Below are 14025 nucleotides of genomic sequence, written 5' to 3' on the forward strand. Positions count from 1 at the left end.
GTCTACAATTCTTATAGACATAAAGGGAGAATTGTTAGGAATATATGTGCATTAGTTTGATGATATGTTTAACAAACACTTAAGTAGAAATCTAGTGTTTGTAGCCTCAACGGATAAGACCACTTTGGCTATCCGTTGATGGTGTAGCTTTACTTAAAATAAGTCTAGTGTGTAGCACATTTCAGTCTCTGAATTTGAGATATAATTCTTAAATGTTGAGGAAAATTATAAGTCATGTTGACTACTAAAGGATTGCAGATAGGAAGGCCAATTGTAAATATTCATGCCTTGTAATTTTGTATAAATGAAATAGTGTCAACGGATAACTTAAAGACCTTCAACGGATGAGAAACAAAGCTTCAACGGATGTCTCTAAAGCTTCAACGGATACATCCTTCAATGGATGAGTGCATCAACGGATAGAGCTTCAACTGCTAACACATCAACGGATAAAGCCATCAACGGATGAAGGCTTCAACGGATGTTCTGTTAAATAGCAGTTGACAAGTGGTAGTTGTACCTACAAACAGAGGCACATGGGTTGACAGAGACAACTGAGATGTGGTAGCCTATTTTAGGAACATCAGAAAAACAGCCGTTCTACTCTAGTATAAAGAGGCAATAGTCAACAATGCACTGGAGTAAAATGGAGAAGAAAACAAGTGGAGAACTTATTTTATATTGTACTTTTATCTTTGTCTTCACTTGTAAAACTTGGTGTTATATAAACCAAGTAGCAGCTAGTAATTAGAAAAGAATTTTTCCAGAGCTGTTTAGAAAAATCTTGAGAAAAATTATCTAGTTTGTACTAGGATGCAGCTGTGATCAACTTCTTGAATCACAGATTTTCTGAAATACCATCTCTGGTGGAACAACAAATCCACCAGAAAAGTTTTTAAGGTCTGTTGTGTTCTGTACTTTTGTGCTTGAATTATATCTGTCTGTATTAGCTTAAAGCAATTCACACACTTGTTTATCTTAAACACACAGCCTTTGAAACTGCTCAAAACTTGAAAAAGTTTTGAGATTTACATTCAACCCCCCTTCTGTAAATCTCATTGTTAGTTCACTAGGAATAACAAAACTATTAAAGTATAATTTAAAAGAATGATTTTTAGTAATTAAAATACAAATCCATAAATCACCAAATAAATACCATAAATACTATGAGATTTTAGAAATTTAATAAAATTGTTTTAAGAATATAAAAAAAAATTCGAACAAAAAAATTTATATTAAAATAATTTTTCACATATTATTACTAACAAACAAATCATAAAAAATATACTTAACACATTATAAATTACACAAATAATTGCAACTAACTTGATTATATTCAACAATACTAAACTAAAAATTATCGTCTGATCGCAACTATTCAAATATTACTAAATCGCGAGAAATCCCTATTATTTACTAATCGAGTAGCGATAATATTACTCGCGTACAAAATTTACACGCTTAAAATATATCAGCAACACTCGCAATGCCATACGACAAAATTATACACAATATATAACGAATTGGCATAATCGGCCTTATAACACATAATATTTAGGAATATATATATGTATCGCATTTATAAAAATAACTCTAATATTTACCGGTCGTCACAATCAATAGGAAGGAATGCTCTTATGAAGGTACCTGTTTTGACCTACTTTTACCTCGTGGAACATGTGTTCTTCTATAAATGGATAATCTTGTACACTAGCTACTTTAAAATAGATTTTGATGTGTACTTATGTTAACATTTTAACCCATGCTTCATTAGTATCAACTTTATTAGAAATTTTCTTGTATACCGCATCAATAAGGCCCATTGGGCGCCTATCAAGATTATTACAAATCTTCATAACCTCAAACTCTAATACAACTTGTTGGAACGCGAAAAAGAGACATAATTCCAAAATAATATGACACTATACATTCTAGGCCGAACCTGCGCAGATTTGTTTTTGGATTTATATGGCTTCTCCATAAAAAAAAGAATATTCTCTAATTTTCTTGATGTAGTACTTTGATTGACACATACCCCATACCAAATTATCCTTGTCAACGAATAACTACAAATACCTTGTTCTTTTTCATAGAATCGATTTGTTCGCATCCTGTACCGCCGATATTCTGCAGAACCCATTATATGTACATTATTAGGAAGACTTTTGATACAAGGCAACAAATAAAAAAACCAGCTTCAATGAAGGATGATGACTACATGAACTATTATAAAAGAAGGAACCAGCTTCAATGAAAGATGAAGAATGGAATCTATTTAATAGGCAGGCTCTTGGGTTATCAGATTAACTTTGGCGAAAAATGTTGCTTCCAATATCGTCAAGGAAACGAAAACTTATGGTTTGGTCAAGGTTTTGTAAAATATGTTTGAGAAGCCGTATGCTTCAAATAAGGGGTATTAGAATCGCTTGTTAGTTTCCACAAGATTGAATGAAGGAGATCGTGTTGCTGACCATGTGAATGAATTTGATTTTATCCTAGCAAGATTGGTATCAGTTGATATTAAATTCCATAATAAAATACAGGCCTTGTTTTTGGAGTACTCATTATGAGACAGTTGGTCAGGTTTTTTCACTACTATAATTAATTCATCCGGGAGCAGTAAGATGACTTTTGCTGGAGTTCGAGATTCGATTCTTGGAGAAGATATTCATAAAGGAAACTCAGAAGAGTTGGCAGGTTCCTTGTTCAAGGCTGAGAGTAGAGAAAGAAAGTTTATAATGGGGTACGATACAGACGTAGCAAATCAAAGTCACAAAAGAGAGGACAAACTAAAGATCTCAAGAATATTTTTTATTGGAATTGTCAGAAGAAGGGGTACTTCAGGAATCGGTGCACAGCTCAAGTGATCCTAAAGGAAAGAGTAAAGAGGATAATTAATCTAACATAGTTAAAAAAGTGGTGGATGATGATACTTTGATTTGTTGTATTACATGTTTCCTTAAATCATGGTTATATATTGAGATGCATCATTCCATGCTACCCCTTCCAAGGATTTAATGTTAAATTTCATATGTCGAAATTTTGGTAAAGTCCGTCTTGTTGATGACGAGACATTGGATATTGTGGGCATTGGATCTATTAATCTCAAAACCTCTTTGGGAACTAGCTAGATGTTGAAAGATATAAGGTACATTCTTGGACTGAAGAAATTGTTGCAATCTGTAGTCAGTTAGATAAGGAAGGTTATCGAGTTATAAAGAGCAATCTAGTTATTGTTCGTGGAGAGAAAAAAAAGGGACTTTCTACATTGTTGAAGAATCAAACTATAAAGCAAATATAGTTGCTGATGAGATTGGGTCTTTAACTTTATGGAACCAGGGTTTGGTCATATAAGTGAAAAGGGTATGAAGTTGTTAACTTCGAAGGGGAACATTCTAGTGTTAAAAATGTGGAAATTGGGTTCCGTGAGCCATATTTTCTTGGAAAACAGAAATGTGTTACTTTTAAAAAATCAGGTAGGACCCCGAAACCTAAGAAGTTGAAGCTAGTTCATATAGATGTATATGTACAACGACAGTTGCGTCTTTGGGCGGATCTCACTACAATGTCACTTTAATTAACGATTTCACTAAAAAAGTATGGGTTTATTTCTTTAAAAATAAATTAGATGTGTATTCTACTTTCAAGAAGTGGAATACTGAAGTTGAAAATCGGACCGATTTGAAGGTGAAGATTTTGATGTCAGATAATGATGGTGAATACAGTAGTGATGAGTTTAAAAGCTATTGAACAGAATTTGGGATTAGAGTGATTAAAAATATTCCAGAGACAACACAACAAAATGGTGTTGTAGAGCGCATGAATAGAACCTTAAATGAGAGGGCCAATAGTATGAGATTACATGCAAAATTGCCAAATATGTTTTAGGAAGAAGTAGTTAAAATAGCAGTGTATCTCATAAATAGAGGACCTTCAAGTTCATTAAGGTTAAAGAATCCTGAAGAAGAGTGGCTGCAAAAGAAGGTAAATCTTTCACACTTGTAGATGAGTTTTTGGTTGTATTTCTTATATGCGTGTTAAATATTATTACATGGATAAAATGGATCTGAAAGCAAAGAAGTGCATCTTTATTGGTTATTGCTCAGATGACATGGGTTACTGTTTTTAGGATTAACTGACGAAGAAGGTCGTTAGAAGTGGAGATGTTACTTTTAGTGAGAATGCAGTGTATAAGGATAAACTTGTAGACGATTCTGAGTTTATAAAGGAACAACCTGAGAAATTGAAAGTAGTGCTTGAAGATATTAAATAAATAGATCTGCATGCAGGAAATAGTGGGAGTTGGTAGAATGTCCAGGACAGGGTTCCAATTATCCGACAGACTGAGGTAAGAAAATCTAGGATAATTATGAGGCCACCATAAAGATATCCTCCTCCAGTATATTATATGTTATTGGTGAGGACAAAGAGTCTCAGTGTTATTCAGAGGTAGTACATGTAGATAATTCAATTCAGTGGAAATCAGCCTTGGATGAAGAGATGAGTTCTCTTGAGAAGAATGAGACATGGTCTTTAACAGAGATACCAGCAGGGAATTAAGATTTACATAGTAAGTCGGTGTTCAGGATCAAAAAGAATATGATGGCAGCAAAAGATACAAGGTGAGGTTAGTAGTCAAGGGTTATCAACGGAAAAAGTGTAATTACTATATTGATATATTTTCCCCAGTTGTTAAGATGACTGCAGTTAGAATTATGTTAAGTATTGTGGCTGCAGAGGAGTTACATTTAGAGCAACTGGATGTTAAGATCGTGTTCTTACATGGTGATCTTGAGGAAGACATCTAAATGGTTCATCCAAAGGGATTTTAGGTAGTTGGGAAAGAAATCCTTGTTTGCAAGCTTATGAAAATCTTGTATGGTTTAAAGTAATCACCAAGGCAACAGTACTTGAAGTTTGACAGCTTAATGATGAAGAATGGGTGCACGAGGAGTGTATGGATCATTGTTGTTACTTTAAACAATTTGATTCATATTATATCATATATTTGTTATATGTTGATGACATATTGATAACATGATTTAACATGAGGAAAATAAACAGGCTAAAGAGACAGATGTGGGATGTGGGATGAGTTTGAGATGAAGGATATGGGTGCAACAAAACAGATACTTGGTATGAGAATCATAACGGATAGAGTTGAAGGTACTTTAAAATTATCTCAGAAGAAAGATTTGAGAAATTGTTGCAGATATTTAGTGTCCAGGATGCAAAGACCATAAGTAAATCATTGGCGAGTTACTTTAATCTCACGAAGAAGCAATCACCAAAAATGATGAAGAAAAAAAAGATATGGCTAAATTTCTCTTTGCGTTTGCAGTTGGCAATTTGATGTATGCTATGGTGTGTAAAAGGCCATACATTACTCATGTAGTGGGAGTCGTTAATAGGTTTTTGTCTAATCCAGAAAGAGAGCATTGGGAAGCAGTCAAGTGGTTATTACGCTACTTGAAAGGAACATCCAAGGCTGTATTATATTTCAATAAGAAAAATGTTATCGTCCAAGGATTCCCTGAAGCAGATTTGGGTGGATGTTTGGATACAAGAAAAAGTATAATGGGTTATATTTTTACTTTGGGTGGCACCGCAGTTAGTTGGATATCTCAACTTCAAAAGAGTGTTTCTCTTTCAACCACTGAAGCAGAATATATGCTATCTCAGAAGCTAGAAAGGATATGATTTGGTTGAACAGTTTTCTTGAGGAGTTGGGCAGGAAAGAGGGAGATAGTGCTTTGTATGGCGACAGTCAGAGTTCTATTCATCTTGTGAATAATCTTGTGTTTCTTGCTAGGAAGAAGCATATTTAGCTAGATATCACTTTACAAGAGAGTTGATAAGCAATGGTACTTTGTCCTTAAAGAAAATCCTTGCAGATATGTTCACTAAGGTGGTAACCAATAAAAAGTTGAAGCTTTGCGTAACTTCAACTCGCCTTCAAATTGATTGATGAGAGGGCGTTGCACTAGTTAGAGTTATTGATTAGAGTATTGATTATACTATATTCACAAGAGTGAAGTGAAGATGTCATCAGACTCCATGTTGAAGATTGTTGGGTTCGTGGAGTCTATTAATTAAGTCCATGAAAATATACTATTTAGATTCAGATTCAGGTTAGATTAAGGATTGGTCTACTTTTCACATTTGGAGTATTATTCGATTTAAACCCAATTTCTTCTCTTATAAATACTCATGCAATTATAAAATCATAACATAACGAATTGTGAGAGATAAATACAAAATTAGTGCGGCTTGTGGAGTAGGAATTTCCGAACCACATAAATATTTGTCGTGTGTGATTGTCATTTATTTTCTTGTTCTTATTTATTCACTTTGGGTTTTGCTTTCATTGTTGTATAATCAATAATTGTAGATCTGTTTATTATAGCAGGAGATAATTTTGACAATAAGAAAAGTGTGTATCAAAGTAGAGAAAGAGAAAGGAATATTATTTTTTGTAGGGTAAAGAGTGTTAAGTGCATCGTAAAGTGAAAATAATTTTTTTTCATATTTTGTACATTAATTTTTTTATTCTCTCTACAATTATATAACCTAAAAAAATAGGGCCCTTGTATGTTTAAGCCCAAGCCCTTTGTCACTACTATCCTAACGACCAGACTTGCTTATAAATTTTAAATTTTATTCTACAGTTTGGTTTTCCTTACTTCTATCTCATTTTATCATAAATTGTGATGCTTTATTTGATAATTTCTAAATGCTTTAACAATATGATGATAAGTTACATAGTTGTTTAACATATAAATATTATCAATTTTCCAATATTAAGAACACAACTTCTACTTACATAGATCGAAAATATAAATTCCTTTTAAGCTAATACTTATATTCAATCTAATTAGCTAATACACTCTGAAAATATAATATTGTAAAATCTAAATAGATTGCTAAAGTTAATTAATCTAATAAGATACCCACATAAAAATACATTAATTCCGACCCGATTAGTTCCTTTAACCATAACCGAGTTTAACCTTGATTAATTAACCGCCGTCAGATATACATAAGATCAACCAATCTGATCCGTTGATATAGTATGATACTTATATATATATATCACATCATGTTTTCATTTTAGGGTTTTATACCCCCTTACCGCCACTCTCTCTGGTTCATATATCTTATCAAACCACCTCTTTCTTTGGCTTAATCTTTTCATTTCTCCTGCAACTATTTATAAAATTAACTAGTTTATACATCCAAGAGGCTGGTTAGATAGTTGTTTATGTGTATTTATGTCAAATCGCGAGATATATAATCACTTCCCTTTTCCATTCAAACAATCAAGTTTGCAAAACTGGTCTCTAGAAGTTTATCATATTTTATGAATATTTTCAATCCCATCCATATAATAAATCTCATTTTCCATTCTTTACATTATCCCTCGGTACACTTCCGACCATCTCCTTCTTGGTATGTATCTCAAAATTTTACAATCTCTTTAAATCGATATATGTGCTAAAGTATTAATTATGTACAAATGTAAGTCTTTCTTCATCAGTTGATTACATCCTATATAGCACAACAATATACCAACAAGAATCTCAAACATTATGTCACCATGTTATGTTCTATTTTATTTATACGTAATTTATTATTTTTACTGGTTTGCGAATTTTTACAGATTTTTAGTATTCCGCGACACCGATAATTTCATGAAAATTGAATTGCATCATGACTTTGCTCAAGTTTGAAGGTAAGTTATATTTAAATTTCTTAATTTGGACGATAAATGTATAGTGAATTTTCATTGCCTTGGTTAGGTATGATTGAAATAAAAATTTTGAGTTTATATTTTTCTCAAACCGAAACGAATTTAGTTCAGATTTATTTTGCTCTTAAATAAAAAATGAATCCATATTCGAACTTAGTCGAAAATTTGAATATTTATATATAGCATATTGTTCTTTTGTTCAATTTCTAATTCATTTTCAAATATCCATCAATTGTGTCCTGTGACTTAATGACATCAATTTTGGATATTGGTGTAACGAGATTTGGATCAACCTTACGTATTTACTGAACATGATCTTTCCCCAATTTGATATGAGTTTTCTCCTCAAAATACATATAATAAATATTCAGTATTCCATCATGATTTGAAAATCTTTATTGCTCAAGTGATTTATACGTCTTTACTTATATGTGTATGAATTATTTGCAGTAAACAATGAAGTAAATGCTCCAGAAAAGATGGATGTCTCTGCACACTACAAGAATTTGCAATCACACAACACCTATGAAACAACGGTCGACCAAAAAAACCGTTGCCCCAAATTAGGAGACGACGGAGATTTTTTTTTTTATGAATAACTGTTGTTAGACAACATGTAGAACAACGGTTATAGCAGTTTTTCGAAAGACTTGTTTCTGTGGCATCCTCTTATTGAGGTAGACAACAGTTTTTAAATTGCACGGTTGTCATAGATCTTTAACATAACAGTCCAAAACCGTTGTTAATAAGCTAACTTATTGTAATCTCGGATAATGGTTTTGGACTAATTTGAAAAAATAGTTGTTACAAAATATACATATAAACAACGGTTTACGGAATCTGTTGTATAAAGGAGTCAACAGAGAAGCATCATACAACGGTTTTACAATTTTGACAGAATAACTGTCGTCTGTTTACAAGAAATCATGCACCACCTGATAGGTGGAAATTATTTCACTTGGATCGCTGAGTTGGCGAAATGAGAGTCGTTGATTGATTTTACTTGGATTGCTTAGTTGGAAGAATGAGAACCGTCGATTGTGAGAATTTATCACACAACGGTATTTTGCAGAAATCGTTGTGTAACATCTAAAATTCAGATTGGTTGATAATTAGCGAAATAATCTTTTCAAATGATTTTTTAGACGATCCAACCTTACGGATGTTAACATATATTGATTTTAGCCATGTAAAAAAATAATAAAAATTTCAAAATTTATCTTGCTTGACTTTATAAGGAAAATGAGGTAAAAGTACGACTCCCTAAAACAAGATTCGTTGCCGATTAACGAAATAAATTTTCAAATGATTTTTGGATGATCCAACCGTACGGATCTTAACATATATTAATTTTAGTCACGTAAAAAAATAAAAAAAAATCAAAATTTATCTTGCTTGAGTTTTAAGGAAAATGACGTAAAAGTACAACTCCCTAAAACAAGATTCGTTGCTGATCAACGAAATAATTTTTTAAAATGCTTTTTTGGACAATCCAACCGTACAGATGTTAAAATATATTGATTTTAGCCATGTAAAAAAATAATAAAAAAATTCAAAATTTATCTTGCTTGACTTTATAAGAAAAATGAGGTAAAGGTACAACTCCATGAAACAAGATTCAATGCTGATTAACAACATATTTTTTTAATGATTTTTTGGACGATCCAACCGTACGGATGTTAAAATATAATGATTTTAACCATGTAAAAAAATAATAAAAAATTTTAAAATTTATCTTGTTTGAGTTTTTAAGGAAAATGAGGTAAAAGTACAACTCCCTAAAACAAGATTCGTTGCCGATTAACGAAATAATTTTTTCAAAATGAGTTTTTTCGATGATCCAACCGTATGGATGTTAAGATATATCAATTTTAGTCATAAGAAAAAATTATTAAAAAATTTTAAATCCATCTTGCATGTGAGGATTAGAAAAATCCGGTAAAAGTACCCCTCCCGACAAGAAGACTCGTTCCCGATTTACAAGATTAATTTTTAAATGATTTTTTAGACGATCACACCATACCGATGTTACGATATATCAATTTTATTCATTAGAAAAAATTATTAAAAAATTTGAAATCCATCTTGCATGTCAAGATTAGAAAAATCCGGTAAAAGTAGTCGAGACTGGTTCCCGATTTACTAGATTAATTTTTAAATTGATATTTTCGACAATCCAAACCGTACGGATGTTAAGATATATCAATTTTAGTCATATGAAAAAATTATTAAAAAATTTGAAATCCATCTTGCATGTTAGGATTAGAAAAATCCGGTAAAAGTACCCCTCCCGACAAGAAGACTCGTTCCCGATTTACAAGATTAATTTTTAAAATGATTTTTAGACGATCCAACCATATCGATGTTAAGATATATCAATTTTATTCATTAGAAAAATTATTAAAAAATTTGAAATTCATCTTGCATGTCAAGATTAGAAAAATCCGTTAAAAGTACCCCTCCCGACAACGAGACTCGTTCCCGATTTACAAGATTAATTTTTAAAAATACTTTTTTCGACGATCCAACCGTACGAATGTTAAGATATATCAATTTTAGTAATATGAAAAAATTATTAAAAAATTTGAAATCCATCTTGCACGTCAGGATTATTAATTCATTTTTTCAATGATCCAACCATACAGATACGAAGATATATTGATTTTAATCATACGAAAAAATTATTAAAAAATTCAAAAATAATCTTTTATGTGAGGAAATACTGTATTGAGATATATCGATTGTAATCATAAAAAGAATTATTCATAAAATTTTAAATTTATCTTGTATGATTTTTTGTTGAAATCGAATAGAAGTGCAACTCAAAAAATAAGACTATTTCTTGATTAATTAATTAATTTCTTAAAAAATGCTTTTAGGGTCATCTTGCAAAATGTTAATATATATTAATTTTTTTTATGTAGAAAAATAATTTAGAATTTTCAAATTTGTTTCGAATAATTTTATATAGAAAATTATGTGAAATTATTTAAAATAAAAATTATTCTATTATATAAAGTAAAATACAAATAAGTATTTAATTATAATATATAAATAAAAAAATATTTTATGATTTTTTTCATTTCACACAATTTTTTCCTCCTTTAATTTTGATTTCCCCCTTCCTTCTAATTTTTATTTCCCCCCTACTTCTCCCCTTCCCCTTTCTTAGATCTGACCCCTCTTCTTCTCCTCTTCTCCTCTTCTTCTCGTGCTTGTCTCTACTCTTCCATCTCCCTTAACCATCTCCCTCACCCAATCTTGTTTCTCTTAACAAAATTGCATATGAATTCAGCTTCTCAAGTAGAAAAATGAAGGTTGGAATTTCTAATCTCCTTGATTAGACCTTTCAAGCTCACGGCATGACTGATGAGTAGCTGTTTATCATTTGCAAGGTTAGGTTTTTGGGGTTCTGATTTGACCTTTCAAGCTCACGGCATGACTGATGAGTAGCTGTTTATCATTTGCAAGGTTAGGTTCTATGTTTGTTGTGCTTAATTTACTCCACGGGAACAACTTCTATTCCCAACTTGCAGATTAATAATTGAATAAAAATCAAAGAGAAAGGATAGTCTCTGGCTCAGGGATGTCAAACACATTGTCAATGTCAAAACTCAACTGCGCTCTCACTCGTCACAACTGTACCAGGAGGTCTGAAACTTGTTACCCTCTTTTTTCTTTTTTATTATTATTGTTGAGTTATAATTTCCAGCTTATCTTGTAATTGCTGATTGATTCTAGTTTTATAGTCCGTAGATGATGAAAGTGAGGGCGGGTTCTTAAAACTGAAAACAACCAGTGAGTGGCTTCTTGGTGACAACACTGCACCAGTCAATAAGAAAGTAATGTATGAGGTTAGTTGTTCCTTAAGTTTTTCAATCTTCCTGCTTCTATGTTACAGTATCATTACTCCTATTCATTTGCTTCATAAAAAGTCACATCAGTCATCAGTATTAGCTTTTAGTCTACTAAACCCCTTATACTTGTAGTCATGTAACAGGAATCTTCATCGCCAGTCATTCAAGAAACTCTTCAGTTTCCTATCCAGGTTCATATTTTATGTTAATTGTTGGATTTTTGATATACCCTTTTGAATTCTTGATGAATCTTGCTGACCCCTATTTGTGATTTGTGTGATTTCAGAAAGTTAGTTGTGGTATTGGAGGAATTGGTATTGGCCATACAGTAAAAAATGAATTTTGTTCTTCTTGTTCTTACAAGTATGTTTCGTCCCCCTTTAATTTTTTAATGCCAATATGTATGGGATCATGTTTATGTACTAATCAGGTGAATTGGATTTGGTTTTTTAGGGAATTTTATTTTTGGTTTAGTGAATGTTGGTTTATGTACTAGTATTCTGACAAACATAATTTAAAGTTTGGATTTTTTGGTGTTTCCTAGTGTATTTTTGTAGAATTTTGAATGTATGTAGTCTGTATGTATGAGAATGGCTGGCGAGCATTTTAAATTCTTTATGGTGAAAATTGTAAATGTCCTTGTACCTGGCCCTGCATATGTTGACACAGGGCTTATCTAGCGTTAAAATCTTATAAAATGAACAATTTGGTTATAAAATTTCATGACTTAGGAACTATTTTGTTGCAAGACTTTTAGTGATTTGGAGTTCGGACATTGATATTAAAATAACAGGCAGGTAAGTCTTGCTACCACTCTTTTATGTTTAAATAAAGAAATTTTCTGCACTATTCTTACCCTTATTTGTTCAAACACTTCACCTCTTTAGCTTCTTAACTGATTTTTTTCAAAATCACATCGATTAAGTGATCTTCCGAGGGTTTTGACCTACGGTGGCCACCAGAGATTTCAAGTTGAATTGAGGCCTAGAGAGATGACGATCGTGTCTTGGAAGAAGCTTGTCAAGGACGCTAATCGAGCTGTTGAGAAAGACAAATCGACTGCCAAAGAGATGCCAATTTTTGAGAAAACCTGTTGTGGAGGCCCCCGTTGATTCGGTCTGTATTTCTTGTCAGTTGTATTGTTCTTTTTTTATTGTTTTGGAGTTGAATTTATGGAAACTTCGATTCATTTTGGTTGCTTTTACTGAATCTGTCATTTCCGAATATGTGTTCTGTTTTGTTTTTATAATTTCTATGAATTGAATTGGTATGTTATGTGAATTTACGTGATACTTAATGTGTTTCGTGGTAGTTTTGAGTGTTTGGATTATGGGTGGTGATTTGGCTTTTATGAGTGCTGGTTTCGGAATGATGTCAACTTCTTGTTGGTTTAGAACTTGTCAAGGCGTAGCTTCCCCAGTATTTAGAAATATCAATTCCTGGGGTTCCGCATGATGCTGTTTGAGTTTCATTCGATTCTTGTACTGAAATTGGTAAGAATTTTGCTTCATATTCTTGAGATGCTACCCTCAGTATACCTAGACAATTGAAGTTACATTTTCTCTTAGAATTGATCCTTCTCGATATAATATTAATTTAAGGAAGAACACCATAAAAAAATGTATTTGGTTGTATAACTTTGAATCCTTGATACTGCTATTTGCTGACCTTCAAACATTCTTATGTAGCTATGAAGTAGACGCCCCTAGGCTTAGCCTGTATATACAAGTAAAAGTTGTCCTATAATAGGTGATTCAAGGAATTGTTTTTTGAACGGAAGGGTAGATACAGATTTTCTCAAGTGGAGATGGCAGCCTGATACTTGTCAAATTTCGAGGGTTAATCTAAAGTTGTTTCTTAAGATTGTTAGAGGCAAATCCATGGCGTTCAGAGGTAACTCTGTTGCTAGAAATCACATTGAATCACGTAATATTTGTTAGATATCAAAAATTAGTGTTCTTTTATTAAGTGAATGTTTCTATCTTTATTATAAATTTGTATATTAGATACCCTCCTGGCCATGATATTGCTTGTAGTGGTTGATGTTTATTATCTCTGTAATGCTACTGAGTGTATCTACAAATTGGGTGAAGGCATAATATTGTTAATTATAGGTTTTACTCTTTAATTTTATTTTTTTCTGCCTTCTTTTTAACTGTTCTTGATGTTCTATATATCTTCTCACATTTAATTCTTGATGCAGCAAACCTTCATGTATATATGATACTTGGAACAAGAACTTGGTGGGCAAGAACAAGAACTAAGACTTGGTGTGCTAATTGGAATGATCATTCTCTTGCTTGTTGGAAAAATAGACTAAATACCTATGCAAACTATTTATTGTGTACCTTAATAAGCATGTTTAGAAATAAATTTTTTAAGTTATAGTTGTAATTCTTGTAGAGAACCTTTGTATTG

The 14025-nt window shown here is 32.0% G+C and overlaps 1 protein-coding gene and 1 long non-coding RNA gene across 2 annotated transcripts; both read left to right on the forward strand.

The window, feature by feature from the left end:
• The first annotated feature begins 2624 nt into the window (after positions 1-2624).
• LOC141703652 (uncharacterized) lies at positions 2625-4808 on the forward strand. The gene is made up of 3 exons (XM_074507102.1): positions 2625-2756; positions 3889-3984; positions 4587-4808. Exons 1-3 carry the CDS (start codon positions 2625-2627, stop codon positions 4806-4808), a joined length of 450 nt encoding a protein of 149 aa, XP_074363203.1.
• A 6727-nt stretch (positions 4809-11535) lies between these two features.
• LOC141703651 (uncharacterized) lies at positions 11536-12015 on the forward strand. The gene is made up of 3 exons (XR_012567630.1): positions 11536-11604; positions 11740-11798; positions 11894-12015. It is a non-coding gene; the product is annotated as an uncharacterized LOC141703651 (long non-coding RNA).
• The last annotated feature ends 2010 nt before the right edge of the window (positions 12016-14025 follow it).

The sequence above is a fragment of the Apium graveolens genome, unplaced genomic scaffold, assembly GCF_009905375.1.
Source record: "Apium graveolens cultivar Ventura unplaced genomic scaffold, ASM990537v1 ctg6924, whole genome shotgun sequence".
Classification (NCBI taxonomy): domain Eukaryota; kingdom Viridiplantae; phylum Streptophyta; class Magnoliopsida; order Apiales; family Apiaceae; genus Apium; species Apium graveolens.